The sequence below is a fragment of the Hemitrygon akajei genome, chromosome 27, assembly GCF_048418815.1.
Source record: "Hemitrygon akajei chromosome 27, sHemAka1.3, whole genome shotgun sequence".
NCBI lineage: Eukaryota > Metazoa > Chordata > Chondrichthyes > Myliobatiformes > Dasyatidae > Hemitrygon > Hemitrygon akajei.
This window is the reverse complement of record NC_133150.1, coordinates 54,742,694-54,761,403: the sequence shown is the minus strand read 5'-3', so window position 1 is coordinate 54,761,403 and position 18,710 is coordinate 54,742,694. Positions and strand designations below refer to the sequence as shown.

General features: G+C 44.8%; 1 protein-coding gene across 14 annotated transcripts in view; it reads left to right on the top strand.

Moving 5' to 3' along the window:
- Nucleotides 1–18,710, top strand: part of LOC140717437 (mitochondrial import receptor subunit TOM40B-like) — an 88,638-nt gene that overhangs the window by 45,193 nt on the left and 24,735 nt on the right. For 4 of the 14 annotated variants that reach the window (XM_073031025.1, XM_073031022.1, XM_073031024.1 and 1 more), the window contains 2 exons: nt 3,223–3,299; nt 12,017–12,156. In XM_073031025.1, the coding sequence (XP_072887126.1) occupies nt 3,223–3,299; nt 12,017–12,156 (217 nt within the window). Of the gene's footprint in view, nt 1–3,222; nt 3,300–10,195; nt 10,299–10,868; nt 15,499–18,710 lie in introns of those variants that run through there. The other 10 variants (XM_073031028.1, XM_073031023.1, XR_012096545.1 and 7 more) reach the window with 9 other exon arrangements.

Below are 18,710 nucleotides of genomic sequence, written 5' to 3'. Positions count from 1 at the left end.
TGAGGTGCATCAGTGTTACAGTGAGAGTGTTGGGAGTGTCAGTGTTTCACTGGGGTGAGCATTGCACGGTGTGACAATGTTAGAGTGAGGGTTGCAGGATATGCCAATATTAGTGCTGTGGGGTGTGTTGTTACAGTGAGAGCTGCAGGGTGTGTCAGTGTTAGAATAAGTAGCGCGGGATGTGTTGATGTTACAGAAGTGTGCAGAGTGTTACATGGAGGGGTGCAGGGTGTGTTGGCGTTAGAGTGAGATATGTGGGGTGTTTGGTGTTGCAGTGTGGGTGTGGTGTGTGTCAGTATTCGAGTAAGCGGTGCAGGGTGTTTTAGCGTTAGTGAGGTGTGTGGGGCGTTCCAGTGTCACGGTGAGGGGCGCGGGGCGTTTCGGTGTCATGGTGAGGGGTGCGGGGCATTCCGGTGTCACGGTGAGGGGTGCAGGACATAACAGTGTCACAGTGAGGGGCGCGGGGCGTGCCGGTGTCATGTTGAGGGGCACAGGGTCACAGTGAAGACACTAGTAGTATGCCTGATGCTATTGTGTGTGAAGGAAGAGAAGTAGATACAGTTACTGTTACAAGAGAGAAGGTGCTCAAAAAGCTGAAAGACCTGAAGGTACATAAGTAGGACCAGATGAGCTGAATGAGGTAGCGTTGGAGATTGTGCTGGCATTAGATATGATCTCTCAGAAATCATTGTACCATTGCGTGGTGCCAGAGGACTGGAAAATTGCAAATGTCACTCCACTCTTTAAGAAAGGAGGAAGGCAGCAGAAAAGAAATGATAGACCAGTTAGCCTGACCTCAGTGGTTGGGAAGATGTTAGAGTCAATTGCTAAGGATGAGGTGTTGGTATACTTGGTGACACAAGACAAGATGGTACAAAGGCAGCATGGTTTCCTTCAGGGAAAATCTTACCTGATGAACCTGTTGCAATACTTTGAGGAGATTGCAAGTAGGATGCAAAGGAACTTGGGAGTTCTTGTGCAGAGCACCCTAAAGATTAACTTGCAGATTGAGTCAGTGATGAGGAAGGCAAATGCCATCTTAGCATTCATTTCAAGAGGTCTAGAAAACAAAGCAAGGATATGATGCTGAGAGTTTATAAGGCACTGGTGAGGCCTCACCTTGAGTATTGTGGAGTTTTAGGCCCCTCATCTTAGAAAAGATGTGCTGGCATTGGAGAGGGCCCAAAGGTAGTTCACAAGGATGATTCCAGGAATGAAAGGGTTATCATACGAGGAATGTTTGATGGCTGTGGATCTGTACTCGCTGTAATTCAGAAGGATGAGGGGGGATTTCATTGAAGCCTTTTGATTGTTGAAAGGCCTAGACAGAGTAGATGTGAAAAGGATATTTCCCATGGTGGGAGAATCTAGGACAAGATGGCACAGCCTCAGAATAGAGGGATGCCCTTTCAATACAGAGATGTAGAGAAATTTCTTTAGCCAAAGGGTGGTGAAATTGTGGAATTTGTTGCCACGTGCAACCGTGGAGGCCATGTCGTTGGGTGTATTTAAGGCAGAGATTGATAGGTTCTTGATTGGGCAAGATATCAATGGTTACGAGGAGAAGGCCAAGAAATGGGGTTGAGGAGGAGAAAAAACAGGATCAGCCATGATTGAATGATTCGATGGGCCAGCTAGCCTAATTCTGCTCCTATGTCTTATGGTCTATAGGTGTGTAATATCAGTGCTGCACTGGGGGGTGCAGGGTGTGTCACGTTGTTACTGTGAAGGGGGTGGAGTGTGTTGGAATTATAGTTAGTATGGGCGGTGTCAGGGTATTAAAATAAGGATTGCAGGGTGTATCAGTGTTATAGTGAGAGGTGCGGGATGTGTTGGTGTTGCATTCACAAGTGCAAGTATATCATTCAGTGACTGGGTGTGGTATCAGTAGTACAGTGAGGGGTGTAGGGTGTTTGGCAGTGTTATAGTGAGGAGTTGGCTTGTGTCAGTGTTACTTTGAGGGCTGTGGGGTGTGTTGGTGTTTGAGTGAGGAATGTGGGCTGCATTAGTGTTACGGTGAGGGGTGTGGGGTTTGTCAAGAGTTACTTTGCAGATTGCAGGGTTTGTAAGTGTTGCACTGGGGAGTGTAGGATGTATCGGTGGTATAGTGAGGGGTGCGGGATGTGTCAGTTTTACAGTGAGGGGTCCAGGTTGCATCAGGTGTACAGTGAGGGTCATGGAGTATGTCAGAGTGAGGTGCGCTTGGTGTGTCTGTGTTACTATGAGGGATGAGTGTGTCATTGTTGGAGTGAGTGGTGCAAGGTGTGTCAGTGTTACAGTGAGGGGCACGGAGTGTATCAGTATTGGGGTGAGTGGTGCAAGGTGTGTCTGTTACATTGAGGGGTACAGAGTGTGTCACTGTTGAGGTGAGTGGTGCAAGGTGTGTCAGTGTTACAGTGAGGGGCACGGAGTGTATCAGTATTGGGATGAGTGGAGTGAGGTGTGTCAGTGTTACATTGAGGGGTGCGGAGTTTGTCAGTGTTGGGGTGAGTGGTGCAAGGTGTGTCTGTTACATTGAGGGGTACAGAGTGTGTTGGTGTTGGGGTGAGTGGTGCAAGGTGTATCAGTGTTAGAATGAGCAGTGCAGCATCTGATTACAGCAAGGGGTGCAGGATGTGTTGTTACAATAAGGTTTATGGTGTATGTCAGGGTGTAACTGATAGTGGTGCAGTGTGCGTTTGTGCTAGAGTGTGGGGTGCATTTTATGTCGCTGTTAGAGTGAGTGGTTCATGGTGCATCGGTGATACAGTGAAGAGTGCAGGATGTGTCAGAGCCTTACAATGATTGGTGCAAGATGTCTTGGTGTTATGGTTTGGGCGCAAGTTATGTCGCTGTTAGTGAGGAGTGCCAGTTGTGTCAGAGTCTGAGAGTGAGGAATATGTGGTGCGTCAGAGTTTACATTGAGCTGTGAGGGTTATGTTTGTGTTAAATTGAGGGGCGCCAGTGAGTTAGTGTTACAGAGAGGTTTGTGGGTGTGTCAGTGTTGAAGGCTGTAGGTTGTATCGGTGTGAGAGTGTGAAGTGCAGATTGTATTGGCGTCAGAGTGAGGGGCGTGGAGTGTGTTGGTATTAGAGTGAGGGTTGCCTGGGGTGTGGGATGTGTCAGTGTTACAGTGAGGGGTGGGGTGTCTGTGCTACAATGATTGCAGTATGTATTGGAGTGTTTCACTGAGGGTATCTGTTGTATTTTCTGGTACCTGAATCTTTTCTCTGTATCCTGCAGCCTCTCATTGGGTTGGGACATTGAACATTGGTCGAGGGGGTGCCCATGCTAGTTACTACCATCAAGCCAACGATCAGGTGAGCAAAGAGAAGGACAATGAACCGTCATCACTGGCCTGGGCTCTGTGTGGGGTGGGGTTTCCTGTGCAAGCATTGTACTTGTGTGTGTATGTGTCTAAATACACAGGATGGTATGTTTGTTTATGTGGGGCAGCAGTGTGTGTTTACCTGAGCGGTGGTGTGTACTTACACAGGTGGTAAGTGAGTGTGCTTATATGGGTAGTGGTGTGTGTGTGTATGTGTTTACACTCACACTCCACCGTGTTACATGGGGCAGCAATTTGTGTGTATGCAGAGTCTGTGTGTGCTCTATGTATATGTATGCCATATGGCAGAGTGTGTGTACACTGGATGGTGTGTATCTTTATGTTTGACAGTAGTGCACCTTTACACTGGCAGTGGTGCTAGCATGTGTGTTTAAGTGGGAGGTGGTGTGTGCATTTACACGGGTGGTGTGTGTGCGCGCACAGGTGGCAGTCTTGTGTATACACAGGGCAACTGTGTGTGCACGCGTGGCAGCTGTGTGCATACACAGGGCACTGTGTGTGTGCATGCGCGCGTAATGTGACAGTCTGTATATGTGAATGCTGGACAGAGTGACTGCCTACTCTGGGTGTGTGTAAGCAGGGCAGAGTCTGTGTATGTGTACATGCATGGAAACTGTACGTGTGTATGCAGCATGGTGTGGCTGCCTACACAGAGTGTGAGAGTCTGTGTGTGTACTGTATATGTGGTGGCTCTGTGTGCATCTCTGTTTTTCTGTGTATATATCCATGTTGCAGCTGTGTGTGTATATGCGGGTTGACTCTGTGCGCGTGTGCGCATCCATGGGGTGCCTGTGTTTGTTGGCTGTAGGCTTTGTCTTTGTAAACGGGGTGTTGGATTGTGTGTGAACAATCAGGGTGCTGGTTTGTGTATGTGCACACAGGTATTGGGGTGTGTGCATGCTCTGGGTGGCGCTATGTGTACATCTGTGTGATGGTGGTGTATGTGTACATGACATGGCAGTCTGTGTACATGGAGCAGTAGTCTTTGTAAATGGGACGGCAGTCTGTATGTAGGTAAGGCAGTTTTTCCCCACAGAGCCATGCTGATAATCTCTGTAAGGTAACAAGTATGGCAAAGCCCACAAGTCATGGGATATCAAAGGAGAGATGGAAACACGAGGAAATCTGCAGATGCTGAAAATCCAAGCAACACACACAAAATGCTGGTGGAACGCTGCAGGCTAGGCAGCATCTATAGGAAGAAGCACTGTCGACATTTCGGGCCGAGACCCTTCATCCCGAAGTCCTGAATTAAATTTCCTCTTAATCTTCCATGTTCCAAAGAATGTCCCAGTTAGTCCTGACGAAGGGTTTCGGCCCGAAACGTCGACAGTGCTTCTTCCTATAGATGCTCCCTGGCCTGCTGCGTTCCAGCAGAGATGGAAACATATGGCTGGTGTGGAGAACTAAACAACACAGACATAAATAGTTAGTGTAGCATAGGAACAGTACATTCAGTTCACTTTCTTCATGCAGTCCACAATGTCAATATAACTAAACCAGTTTGCCTGTTCATGGTCCATATCCTCCGCATTCCAGGCGCCCACCACACTTTGTTTCGATGCTCTTGCCCGACACATTGCCACCAAACTCCTAGTCTCACCTTTAATGGATGTCCTTATGTCATAGTGATAGAAACTGGTCCTTTGACCCATCTAGTCCATGCTGAACCACTAAAACTGACTACTTCATCAACCTGCACTAGGACCATAAACCTCCATACCACTACCATTGATGTACCTATCCAAACTTCTCTTAAATATTGAAATCAAGTTCCCATGCACTACTTGTGCTGGCAGCTCATTGTACACTCCTACGACCTTCTGAATGAAGAAGTTTGTCCTCATGTTCCTCTTAAACTTTTCACACTTAACCTATGACCTCTGGTTGCAGTCCCACCCAACCTCAATGGAAAAGCTTGCTTGTATTCACTCTGTCCATACCCCTCATAATTTTGTATAACTGTATTAAATTTCCTCTCAATCTTTTGTGTTCCAAAGAATACAGTCCTAACCTATTCAATCTTTCTTTATAGCTCAGGTCCTCCAGACCCAAGAACATCCTTGTAAATTTTCTCTGTACTCTTTTAACCTTCTTTGCAACTTTCCTGTAGGTAGGTGACCAAAACTGCACATAATACTCCAAATCAAGCTTCACCAATGTCTTGTACAACTTCAACATCACATCCTATCTCCTATATTCAGTACCTTGATTTATGAAGGTCAAAAGCTTTCTTTATGACTCTATCTACTTGAGCTGTTGATTTCAATGAATTATGGGCCTGTTTTCCCAGATCCCTTTGTTCTACTACCACATTCGTCAGTGCCCTACCGTTCACCGCGTATGACCTACCTGGTTGATCCTACAGAAGTGCAACACCTCGCACTTGTCTGCATTAAATTTCATCTGCCATTTTTTAGCCCATTTCTCTAGCTGGTCCTGATCCCACTTGAAGCTTTGGTAGCCTTTGTCATTTTCTACTACACCTCCAATCTTGGTGTCATCCATAAATTTTTTGATCCAATTAACCACATTATCATCCAGATTGTAGATATACAATAGAGAATAAGCAACAATAGACCCAGCACCTCACTAGTCACAGGCCTCCAGTCAGAGAGGCAACTATCTATTACCACTCTCTGGCTTCTCCCACAAAGCTAATGCCATACTGACTATCCTCAACCAGTCCATCTCTATTCAAATACTTAGATGTCTGATCCCTCAGAATACCTTCCAGTAAATTTCCCACTACTGATGTCAGGCTCACCGGCCTGTAATATCCTGTTTTATTTTAAAGACTTCCTAGAACAACAGAACAACATTGGCTATCCTGTAATCCTCTTGTACCTCATCTATCACTAAGGATGATTTAAATATCTCTGCTAGCTGTCCAGCAATTTCTTCACTTGCCTCCCACAGAGTCAAATGGTCCACCTTGTCAGGCCCTGGGGATTTATCCACCCTAATTTGCCTCAAGACAGAAAGCATGTCCTCTATAATCTGTATAGGGTCCACAAAGTTGATGCTGCTTTGTCTCACTTCTATAGACTCTGTCCTCTATGTCCTCAGTAAATATAGATGCAAAAAATTATTTAAGGTCTTCCCCAACTCTTTGGCTTCTCAAATGGAATAACATGCTGATCTTCCAGAGAACCAGTTTTGTCCCTTGCCATCTTTTTCCTCTTATATCTGTAAACTCTCCTTCACCTTGTCTGCTAGAGCAGCCTCATGCCTTCTTTTAGCCCTCCTGATTTCTTTCTTAAGTGTTCTCTTGCGTTTCTTATCCTCCATAAACACTCGTATTTATCACTCCGTCTATGCACCTCCTTTATTTTCTTAACCAGGGCCTCAATATTTCTTGAAAGCTTAGGTTCATAGCCTATCTTTACCTTTTATTCTGACAGGCACATACAAACTTTTTACTCTCAAAATTTCACGTTTAAAAGCCTCCCACTTACCAAGTACATTTCTGCCAGTAAACTGCCTGTCCCAACCACACTTGCCAGATCCTTTGTGATACCATAAAAATCTGCCTTTCTCTAATTTAGAATCTCAACTTGCAGACCACTTTGCTTATTTACTTTAAAATTAATGGAATTGTGATCACTATACGCGAAGTGTTCTCTTACATGAAATTCTGTCTCCTGCCCTGACTCACTCCCTAGTAACAGATCAAATATCACACACACTCTCATTAGACTTCAATATACTGGTTAAGGAAATGTTCCTGAACACATTTGACAATTCTATCCTATCTGTCCTTTTACAGTATAGGAGTTCCCGTCAATATATGGAAAGTTAAAATCACTTATTATAACAACCTTGTGTTCCTTGCAATCTCTCTGCAAGTTTTTTCCCCAAAATCCCTCCGACTGTTGGGTGGTCTATATTATAGCCCCATTAATGTGGTTGTACCTTTCTTAATTCTCAGTTCCACCAATAGCACCTCATGGAACGAGTTCTCCAGTCTCTCCTGACTAAGCACTGCTGTGACATTTTCCCTAACTAGTAACACCACTCCTCCTTCTTTAATCCCTCCCTCTCTGTCAAGCCTAAAACTACAGAACCCTGGAATATTGAGCTGCTAGTCCTGCCCACCTGCAAACAACTCTCACTAATGGCTACAATATCATAATTCCAGGTGTTGATCCATGCCCTGTGCTCGTCTGCCTTTCCTACGATACTCCTTGCATTGAAAAATGCACATCTCCGGACCTTAGTTGCACCATGCTTAATCTTTTGGTTCTTGACTTTGTCAGAGGTCGTTACAGCATCAAATTCCACAACCTCTCCACTAACTATTCTGGCACTCTGTTTCCCATTCCCCTCAACTCTAGTTTCAACCTCGCTGTACAGCACTAGCAAACCTTCCTGCTAAAATATTAAAACACACACAAAATGCTGGTGGAACACAGCAGGCCAGGCAGCATCTATAGGGAGAAGCGCTGTCGACGTTTCGGGCCGAGATCCTTCGAAGGGATCTTCTCCCTATAGATGCTGCCTGGCCTGCTGTGTTCCACCAGCATTTTGTGTGTGTTGTTTGAATTTCCAGCATCTGCAGATTTCCTCATGTTTGCTAAAATATTAATCCCCCTTCCAGTTCAGGTGCAAACTATCTCTTCTGTGCAGATCCCACTTTCCCTGGAAGAGAACCCAATGATCCAAAAATCTCATGTTCTCCCTCATACACCAAGTCCTTAGCCATGTGTTAAACTGTGTAATCTTCCCACTTCTGGCCTCACTAGCATGTGGCATGATTAGCAATCCTGAGATCACAAATGTAGAGGTCCTGTCCTCTAACAGAGCATCTGACTCCTTGAACTCCCTTTGCAGAATCTTGTCATTGTCATTGGTACCTGCATGGACCACGATTTTTGCTTGTTCACCCTCCCACTTAAGAATGCTGAGGACTCAATCCAAGATGTCCCAAACCCTGGCACCCAAGAGGCATTATACCATCTGGGAATCTCATTCTTGTCCACTGAACCTCCTTTCTGTTCCTCTAACCAATGAATCCCCTATCACCACAGCTTACCTCTTCTCCCCTTTTCTCTTCTGAGTCATTGACCTGACTGATGTGACTTTCCTCTTCCAGGTCATTGTCCCCACCATCTCCAAAGTGGTATATCTGTTGTTGAAGGGGATGGCCACAGGGCTACTCTTTACTTGCTGTTTTATCCCTTTCTCCTTCCTAACTTTTACCCAGTTTCCTGTGTCTTGCACCTTGTGTGTAACTATTTCTGTATATGTCCGAACCATCACTGCTAAGCCTCCTGAATAATCCAGAGTTCATCCAATTCCAGTTCCAACTCTTTAGCGTGGTGTTTTTAGAAGCTGCAGTTGGATGCACTGGATGTCTCCCTGCCTTCCCACATCCCACAAGAGGAGCATTCAACTATCCTGCCTGGCATCTCTACTATCCTAACTGAGCAAATGTAGAGAAACAAAAACAATAAAGTGTGGCAGAGGAAAAAAAATCACCACCTACAACTTTTTTGCCTTCTCTCCTGCCTCTCTTGCTGAAACTTCGAAGAGCTAAAGCCTCAAAATTCCCACTCTAACTCTGTCCAATCCAACAATAGCAGTTCCACTTGTCCCTGCCTTATTTTGATTTATTCTTGCCAATGAATCCCAAACATGAATTGGGCACTGTTGAAAGCTCCAAACTGCCAAGAGTTGCTGCCTTTTCTACTCAATCAGCAAACCTGTATTTGACATTTCTATTTTGGGAGAAAGATTCTGACTGTGCCCTACTATTTATTCCTCTCACTATTTTATAGATCTCTGCCAGGTCTCCCCGCTACTTCCAACTCTCCAGAGGATGGAACCCAAGTTGATCCAAGCTCTCCTTCTCACTAATACTTTTGCATCCAGGCAGTATCATGATAACACGAAATGCTGGCCTCATCATTTCCCTTCAGCCTATCACTTCCCAGCTCTGTACTTCATCCCTCCCCCTACTTCTTATCCCCCCCTCGGCCATCCCATGTTACTTCACTCCTGATGAAGGGTTTCGGCCTGAAACGTCATCACTACCTCCTCCCATAGAAGCTGTCTGGCCTGCTGAGTTCTGCCAGCATTTTGTGTTTTTATTTATTTCCAGCATCTGCAGATTCACTCGTGTTGCAGTATCATGATAAACCTCTTCTGCACCCTCTCAAAAGCCTCCACATCCTTCTTGGAATGGGGTGACCAGACTTGCACCCTATGCTCCATTATTTAATGACTCATATACTGACTAATGAAGGCAATCATGCCATGTGGAAATCTGCAGATGCTGGAAATTCAAGCAATACACACAAAATGCTGGTAGAACGCAGCAAGCCAGGCAGCATCTATAGGAAGAAGTACAGTTGATGTTTCGGGCCGAGACCCTTCGCCCAAAACATAGACTGTACTTCTTCCTATAGATGCTGCCTGGCCTGCTGCATTCCACCAGCGTTTTGTGAATCACGCCATGTGTCTGCTTTACCACCTTATCAACCTGTGTCACAACTTTCAAGGAGCTATGAATTTGGTCACTAAGACCTCTCTGTACTTCAGCATAAATCAGAGTATTGCCATTAACAATGTGCTGTACCCAAAGTACTTCACTTTATAATTGTCTGGGTTATCCTCCATCTGCTATTTCTCTGCCTATATCTGCAGTATATCTACCATCCTGATGTTTCCTGTGGCAGTCTTCTACATAATTCACCGTGCCACCATTGTTTGATTTATAAATTAGCTCGTCAGTACGTTCATCCGGGGCATTTATATATTTTGTGTGTGGGTTCATGGTTCCCATATATGGGCAGTTTGAGAAAGCAGTGCATCTGTATTTGTGGGCAGAGGTGGGCATTGATGGTGGCGGCTCTCCCTGCACAGGTTCAGGTGGGGGTGGGCTTCGAGGCCAGCACCCAGACCCAGGACACCACTTTCTCCTTCGGGTACCAGCTGGACATCCCCAAGGCAAACATGGTGTTCAGAGGTAGGTGATAACTGTTGGAGGGGATCAATGGGAGTACGGAGGTGGGATGGAGCAGGTGGGAAAACTGGATGCGAGTACAGTGATGTGGGTAATATGGAGAATGGGGTGTATGGGGTTGGGGAGTGCAGTGGTAAGGACTATGGGGCTCTTGGGAGGTATGGTGGGTAGAAGACAAAACAGAAAATGTGGGGGAGATGCCTGAGAGAGGAGTCAGACACGATGAGGTGTAGGGGATATGGAGAGAAGGAACAGGGCAGGGTGAAAAGGAGACACAGTGAGGGGTAAGACAGGGTCGGGGTGGGGAGGGGGAGTGATAGACAGGGTGAGGAGCTGAGGGAGAGGGTACTTGAGGATGAGGGTCATAGAGACCTGTGGAGAGGGTGAATGGAGCTTCACTGAACACCATAGATAGTAAGTCTCTGTGCAGATCTGTTTAACAGTCTCTCACCCCACTTCCCCCTCTGCACCTCTCTCCACCCCTCACATGCTCTCCTTCACCTGCCTCCCTGCTCCCTATCCTTCTCTCACTCCCATCCCCTCTCTTAATCAACTTCCTCTTCCCCAAACCAGGTTCCTTGGACAGCAACTGGGTGGTGGGAGGGCTCCTGGAGAAGAGGCTGGCTCCCTTGCCTCTGACCCTTACCCTTGGCGCCTTCATTGACCACTTGAGAAATAAGTTGCAGTACGGCTTCACAGTGACGGTCTGTTGATGGATGGGAGGGTGTGGAACACCACGTCTCATACAGCGGACGACCTGGAGCAACTCCAAGGGGATGTGGACAGCCTGGAGAGTAGCAGCTGACCTTGCCTTGGAATCCACTGGAGAAGCGTGTCAGAGCAGGACTCTGGGCGGCTGACTCATCGGTTATCTTCCTGTGGCCTGTCCCTAGCTTCACGCTATTCAGTCTGCCTTATTTAACAGTATCAATGCTCGTGGGGAGAGGGCTTGAAGAGAGTGAGACCCTTAGCAGAGGCACAGTGGAGAATAGCAGTGCTTCCAGTGTAGGGACCTGGGGATATGCAGATGGGAGTTGTGTATGGTGCTCCTAGTGTAGTTTAACCCAGGAATATGCAGAAGGGAACTGTGCACATTGCTCCCGGGATGGTTTGACCCCAAGGATAGGGAGACCAGAACTGTGCTCAGTGAAGCGAGTGTGTTTGAACCCAGGGATATGGAGGCAGGTAGCACAGGATCTCTTGTGGTTCTCCCCCTGTATAATCAGTACACCACTTAGGAGCCTCTCAGGGGAAAGCAACAGCATCTATCAGATCAGTGATACCACAGCTGGCTTTTTTGTGTAGCAGGTGAGGACAAAATCTACACAAACAATAGTGATAGGAGACTCCATAGTTAGGAACACAGACAGTTTCTGTGGTCACAAGTCTGTAGGACAGTTTATTGGCTCACTGGTCCCAGAGTCGAGGATAGGGTTAAATAGTATGGAAATAGGCCCTTTGGCACAACTCCTCCCAGGTTGCCCACCTAACCTAATCCCCATTCCGTGAGTTTAGCCCATATTCTACCAAACCTTTCCGATCTGTGTACTTATCCAAATGTCATATAAATGTTGTTAATGATCCAACCTCAACCACTTCTTCTGGCAGCTCATTCCAAATACCCACCACCCTCTGCATGAAGTTGTCCCTCGGGTTTCTTTTAAATTTTTTCCCCTCATCTTAATCTTATGACCTCTAGTTTTTTTGGTTTATTTCTCTAGGAAAGAAGACTGCATGCATTCACCTTATCTATGTCCCTCATGATTTTATACACTTACAGTTCCTGTACTCCAAGGATTAAATTCCTAGCCTTACCAATTTCCTCATATAACTCAGGTGCTCGAGTCCTGGCAACGTTCTTGTAAGTATTCTTTGCATTCTTTCTATCTTGTCACATCTCTCCAACAAAAGGGTGACCAAAACTGAACACAATACTCCAGGTGTGGCATCACCTTTGTCTTGTACAAGTTGACACCTCTGCCTGAGCACAGGATATCCTGAGAGGGAGATTAAGCAGTCAGAGGTTGTGGTCCATATATTGGTACTAATAACATCAGCAGAAAGGGAGATGTGATCCTGTAAAGCAAAGTTTAGAAGTTGAACAAGCAAGATCTCCAGGGTTATAATCTCTGTGTTACTTTCTGTGCTATGTGCTGGTGAGAGTGGCAGTAGGAAGAGAGGATAGATGAATGTACGGATGAAGAGCTAGTGCAGGGTAAAGAGCTTCTGCTTAGAAACATAGAAAACCTACAGCGCAGTACAGGCCCACAAGGTTGTGCTGAACATGTCCCTACCCTAGGAATTACTAGGCCTACCTATAGCCCTCTACTTTTCTAAGCTCCATGTACAAAGCTCCAAGCTCCAAAGGTCTCTTAAAAGACTCTATCGTGTCCGCCTCCACCACCTTTGCCAGCAGCCCATTCCACGCACTCACCACCCTCTGAGTAAAAAAATTACCCCTGGCATCTCCTCTGTACCTACTCCCCAGCACCTTAAACCTGTGTCCTCTTGTGGCAACCATTTCAGCCCTGGGAAAAAGCCTCTGCCTATGAATGCCTCTCAACATCTTATACACGTCTATCAGGTCACCTCTCATCCTCCGTCGCTCCAAGGAGAACTTGGTTCTTGAATCATCACCTCTGTATCAGGAAGGAGGAAATGTTAAAGATATAGATACACGTTAAGGTGGATAAATCCTCAAAGCAAGTGTGATCTATTCCAGAATATTAAAAGATGCAAAGAAGTGATTGGGGCTTTAATGGAGATGTTTTTGCATTTTTGTTTGCTTCAGGTGAAGTACCAGAGGACTAAGGGATAACTAACATCATCTGCTGGTTGAGTGGAGCAGAAGGGAAATGTGAGACATCTACAGGCCTGTAAATCTTATATCAGTGGTTGGAACTTTATTGAAAATAATGCTAAGAAACAGGATTTGAGTTCACTTGGAAAGAAAGGGACTGATTAGGAGAGGCCAGTACAGTTTGAGCAGGGCAGATCATGTCTCACGAAACTGATAGTTTCTTGAGGATCTAATAAGGAAAATTATGAAGGGCAGGGCAGTAGATGCAGAGAGACATGGATTAGCTGGAAAGTTGGGTGGAGCGGTGGCAGATGTAATTTAATCTGGACAAGTGTAAGTCACACACTTTGGAAAGTCAAACACTGACAGAATATGTAGAGTAAAAGGCAGAGGCCTTGAGAGTGTTGATGTACAGAGAGACTCTCTGTGCAAGTCCTTAGTTCTCTGAAAGTGATGACGCAGGTGGATAGGTTAGTGAAAGTAACACTTGGAATTCTTGCAATGACAGGCTGAGGCACCAAGTGTGACAGAATGTTGTATTGCAGCTATACAAAACACTGGTACATGTTATAATGCGGTATACATATATGGTTGTCACACAGGAAGCATATATCTAGCATAGAGTGCAGAGGAGATTTACTAGTATGTTGACTGTAATGGACGGCTGTAGTTACGGGTAGATTGAGTTTGTTCCTTTTGGGATGTAGGGGACTGTGTCATGACCAGATAGATATTTATAACATTATGAATGACATAGATGGCTTTGATAGAATCTTTCTCCCCAGCATGGGGGGTGGGGTTCTAGAACTAGAGACCACAGTTTTAAGGTGGAAGGGGACAGATTTAAAGGTGCCCTGTGAGGGTACAGAGGGAGATGGATATGTGGAATATGCTGCCAGAGAAACCATGACCTTAACCTTAGCAGTGAAACATTACAGAGAGGTCAGTACATTAGCAGAGAAACCTTACAGCGTGTTTCATGATTGTTATAGAACATAGAATAGTAGTACAATACAGGAACAGGCCCTTCAGCCTATGATGATGTGGCATGCGAATGAAGCTATTAATTAAATCCACAACTAAACTAATGCACTCTCCATTTCCTTCCATTCTCTGAAAGGCTATGTGCTTATCTAAGAACTTCTTAAATGCCTCTGTTGGATTTGCCTCTACCACCATTTACCACATTCCAGACACCCACCACTCTGTATGAAAACTTGCCCCTAACATCTCATTTAAACTTACTTCTCTCACCTTAAATACAGGCCTTAGTTTTCTCTAGAGCACTGGAAACCTGACTGTAATAAATATAGTTAAGAGGGACATAGAGTCATACCTCACAGAAATAGGCCCTTGACCCCAGCTTGTCCTGGTTGACCAAGGTGTCAACCTGAACCCCTTTCACCTGTGTTTGGAGGTATCTATTTGAACCAGTCCAAATATCTTTTAATTATTCTAATTATACCCACCTCTGCCACTTCCTCTGGCAGCTTGTCCCATATACCCATCACCCTCTGTCTGAAACGTTGCTTCTCTGATCCCTTTTCAATCTTTTCTCCTTCACTTTAGAGGTGCCCTTTAGAAATGGACTCACATACCCTGGGAAAAAGACTGACTATTTACCTTATCCATCTCTTCATCATTTTATAATATGTGATTTTTCCCAGGGTGCAAATGTCAGATACTAGAGGGGAGAGGTTTCAGATGAAAGGGGGATTATTTAAAGGAGATTACCAGGTAAGGTTTTATTTAACACAGTGGTGGGTGCCTGAAACATATTGGCAGAGAAGCTGATGCAGGCAGATACAATAGTAATTTTCAAGAGTCATTTACACAGACACGTGAACAAGCAAGTAAATAAGGGATATATACTATATGCAGGCTGATGGGAATTAGTTTAAATTAGTATCGGGGCCAGCACAAACACTGGGCTGAAAGGCTTGTTCATGTGCTCTGTTTTATGTTCTATGTTGAACTTTCAAACAGGGTCCTCATGAGCTTTGTGCTGAAGAGTCATTTGTCAATGGGCTCATGACCCTGAGAAAGAAAGAGAAGGCATCCTTGGCTGAGAGGAGGTACAGAGAAGCAGCAAGTGTGGCTGCTGCCTTGCAGCGCCAGAACTCCAGATTCAATCCTGACCTCCAGTGCTGTCCATGTAGAGTTGACATGTTCTCCCTGTGTTTACATGGGTTTTCCCCAGTTGCTCTAGTTTCCTCTCATATCCCAGTGATGGACAGGCAATGGGTTAATCAACTTGTAAATAGTTCCTTACGGAGAAACACATCCTCATTGGAATTGTACACATTGATGAAAACAGTCCTGCAACTGGGTCCAAAATTCTAAAGAAACTTTTGTGTTATTTCATTTAATATATGTATATAACTAATAAATTATTGAAATATTCAGGATGTTTTACTATTATCTGTATGTGTGTTTGGGTATGTGTAAGAAATCTGTTCACTCTTTGCATCCCCACTGATGTTAACCCAACTCCCTCACATCTTCCCACCAGTAAACCCATTTCTATAGCACCCTGCATCACCGATTGTATCCCCACTGATGTAAAGCCAGCTCCTTCACAAGGTCCCTCAGTAACCCCTCTCTCCCGAGCTCTGTCACTGTTTCCCTGCTGCTGTTAGCCCAGCTCTCTCACACTCACTTAGTAGCTTTCTCCCCAGTACCCTGTATCAGAGACTATATCCCTATTGATGTTAATCCAGTTCCCTCACACTATCCGTCAGTGTCCCCTCTCCTACATTATCCCATATCATTGATTGTATCCACACTGAAATTGATCCAGTTCCCTCACTCTGTCCTTCCGTAATGGATCTCCGATGCCATGACTCTGATATGACTGTGTACGGGTGTTGGACTCTATCATGAATCCTACAACATAATCTCAAAGCCAGCAGAAGGTTGTCAATGAGCTGTGAACATTGGTGTGCTGGGATGGATGATGCAGCTTCTTCCACATGCCAGCTACCACCGCTTTGAGCAAGGGATCTCATTGGTCTGGTTTATCCACTCCTCACCACTGCCCTCTGTTCACTTAACGATCCAGCCTTCTGAGCTCGTCCAGGCTCTGAATTCCACACCCAGCCTGTCTGCCCTTTAGGTCCCATGTGTCTCATATGACACTGGAACAAAATTAGCCCATCTGGCCCATCGAGTCAGCTCCACCATTCAATTATGGTTTATCCTTTTTCCCCTCCTCTGCCCCACTCCCCACCTTTCTCCCCATTGCCTTCGAGGCCATGTCCAAACAGGAACCTATCAAGCTTTGCCATTAAAAAAAAAACCAAACCAACTGGCCTCCACAGCCGCCTGTGGTAATAAATTCCACAAATACACCACCCTCTGGCTAAATAAATTTTTCTGCATCTCTGTTTTAAATAGATGCCCCTCTATCCTGAGGCTGTACTCTCTTGTTCTAGATTCCCTCATCATGGGAAGCATCCTTTCCACATCGACTCTGTCTAGGCCTTTCAACTTTAGAACAGTTTCGATGAGATCTCCGCTCAGCCTTCTAAGTTCCAGTGAGCACAGATCCAGAGCTATCAAACGTTCCTCATATAATAACGCTTTCATCCCTGGAATCATCCTGTAAGCCTCCTCTGAACCCTATCCAAAGGCAGCACATCTTTTCTTAGATAAGGAGCCCAAAACTGTTCACAATGCTCAAGGTGAGGCTTCACCAGTGCCTTATAAAACCTCAGCATCACATCCCTGCTCTTGTATTCTAGACTTTTGAAATAAATGCTATCATTACATTTGCCTTCCATAACACCGACTCTGCCTGCAAGTTAACCTTTAGGTTATTCTGCCCAAGGACTCCCAGGTCCCTTTATTTCTCAGATTTTTGGATTTTCTCCCCATTTAGAAAATAGTTCGCACATTTATTTCTACTACCAATGTGCATGACCATGCATTTTCCAACATTGTATTTCATTTGCCACTCTCTTGCCCATTCTCCTAATCTGTCTAAATCCTTCTATATCCCACCTGTTTTCTCAATGCTACATGCCCCTGCACCAATCTTTGTATCATCTGCAAACTTGGCAACAAAGCCATCTATTCTATGATCTAAATCATAGATATACAGTTTAAAAAGAAGCGGTCCCAACATCCACCCCTGCAGAGCACCACACGAAAAGGATCCTGTAATTCCCACCTCCTGCTTCCTACCAATCAGCCAATTCCCAAAAAATGGCAGTGATTTTCCTGTAATACCATGGGCTCTCTTGTAAGCAGCCTCGTGTGGCACTTTGTAAAAGGCCTTCCGAAAGTCCAAATCTACAACATTTACTGCATCCCCTTTATCTATCCTATTTGTAATCTTCTCAAAGTATTCCAACAGGTTCGTCAGGCAGGATTTTCCCTGAAGGAAACCATACTGACTTTGTACTATCTTGTCCTGTGTCGTCACCAAGTACCTCATCCTTAACAATTGACACTAGCATCTTTCCAACCACTGAGGTCGGGCTAACTGGTCTATAATTTCTTCTGCTGCCTTCCTCCTTTCATAAATAGTGGCGTGAGAATTGTAATTTTCCAGTCCTCCGGCACTATGCCAGAGTCCAATGATTTTTGAAAGATTATTACTAATGCCAACACATTCTCTACTGCTACCTCTTTCAGAATCCTAAAATGCAGTTAATCTGGTCTGGATTACTTAGGTACCCATAGGACTTTCAGTTTTTTAAGCACCTTCTCCTTTGTAATAGTTACTGCGCTCACTTCTCTTCCCTCACACCCTTCAACATCTGGCACACTGTTAGTGTCTTCCACAGTGAAGACTGATAGAAAATGCTCATTTATTTCATCTGCAATTTCCTTGGCCCCCATTATTATTTTTCCAGCCTCATTTTCTAGCAGTCTTAATTCCACTCTCACCGCTCTTTTATTTTTTATATACTTGGAAAAAGCTTTTACTATCCACTTTGATATTATTTGCTAGCTTGCTTTCATATTTCATCTGTTCCTCCTAATGATTCTTTTAGTTGCTCTCTGCAGGGTTTTTAAAGCTTTCCAATCCTCTGAAGAAGGATTTTTACTTTGTTGTGTGCCCCCTCTTTTGCTTTTACATTAGCTTTGACTTTACTTGTCAGTTGTACTATTTTGCCATTTGAGTATTTCTTTATTTTTGGAATACATCTATCCTGCATCTTCCTCATTTTTCCCAGAAACTCGCACCATTGCTGCTCTGCTGTCATCCCTGCTGGCATCTCCTTCCAATTTACTTTGGCCATCTCCTCTCTCATACCACTAAATTTCCTTTACTCTGCTGAAATACTGCTATGTCAGACTTTACTTTTTTCCCTAACAAATTTCAAGTTGAACTCAATCATATTGTGATCTCTGCTTCCTAGGGGTTCTCTTACCTTAGGCTAAGGTATGTACCAATTGATTATGTACCAATAAAAAAGATTTTTAAAATGAAAATTACCTTAGGCTCCCTAATCACTTCCGGTTCATTACTTAACACCCAGTCCAGTATAGCTGATCGCCTAGCAGGCTTAACAACAAACTACTGTACTTTAAAAAGTCATCATGTAGGTATTCAAAAAAGCTTGCTCTCTTGAGATCCTTTTCCAACCTAATATTCCCAATTGGCC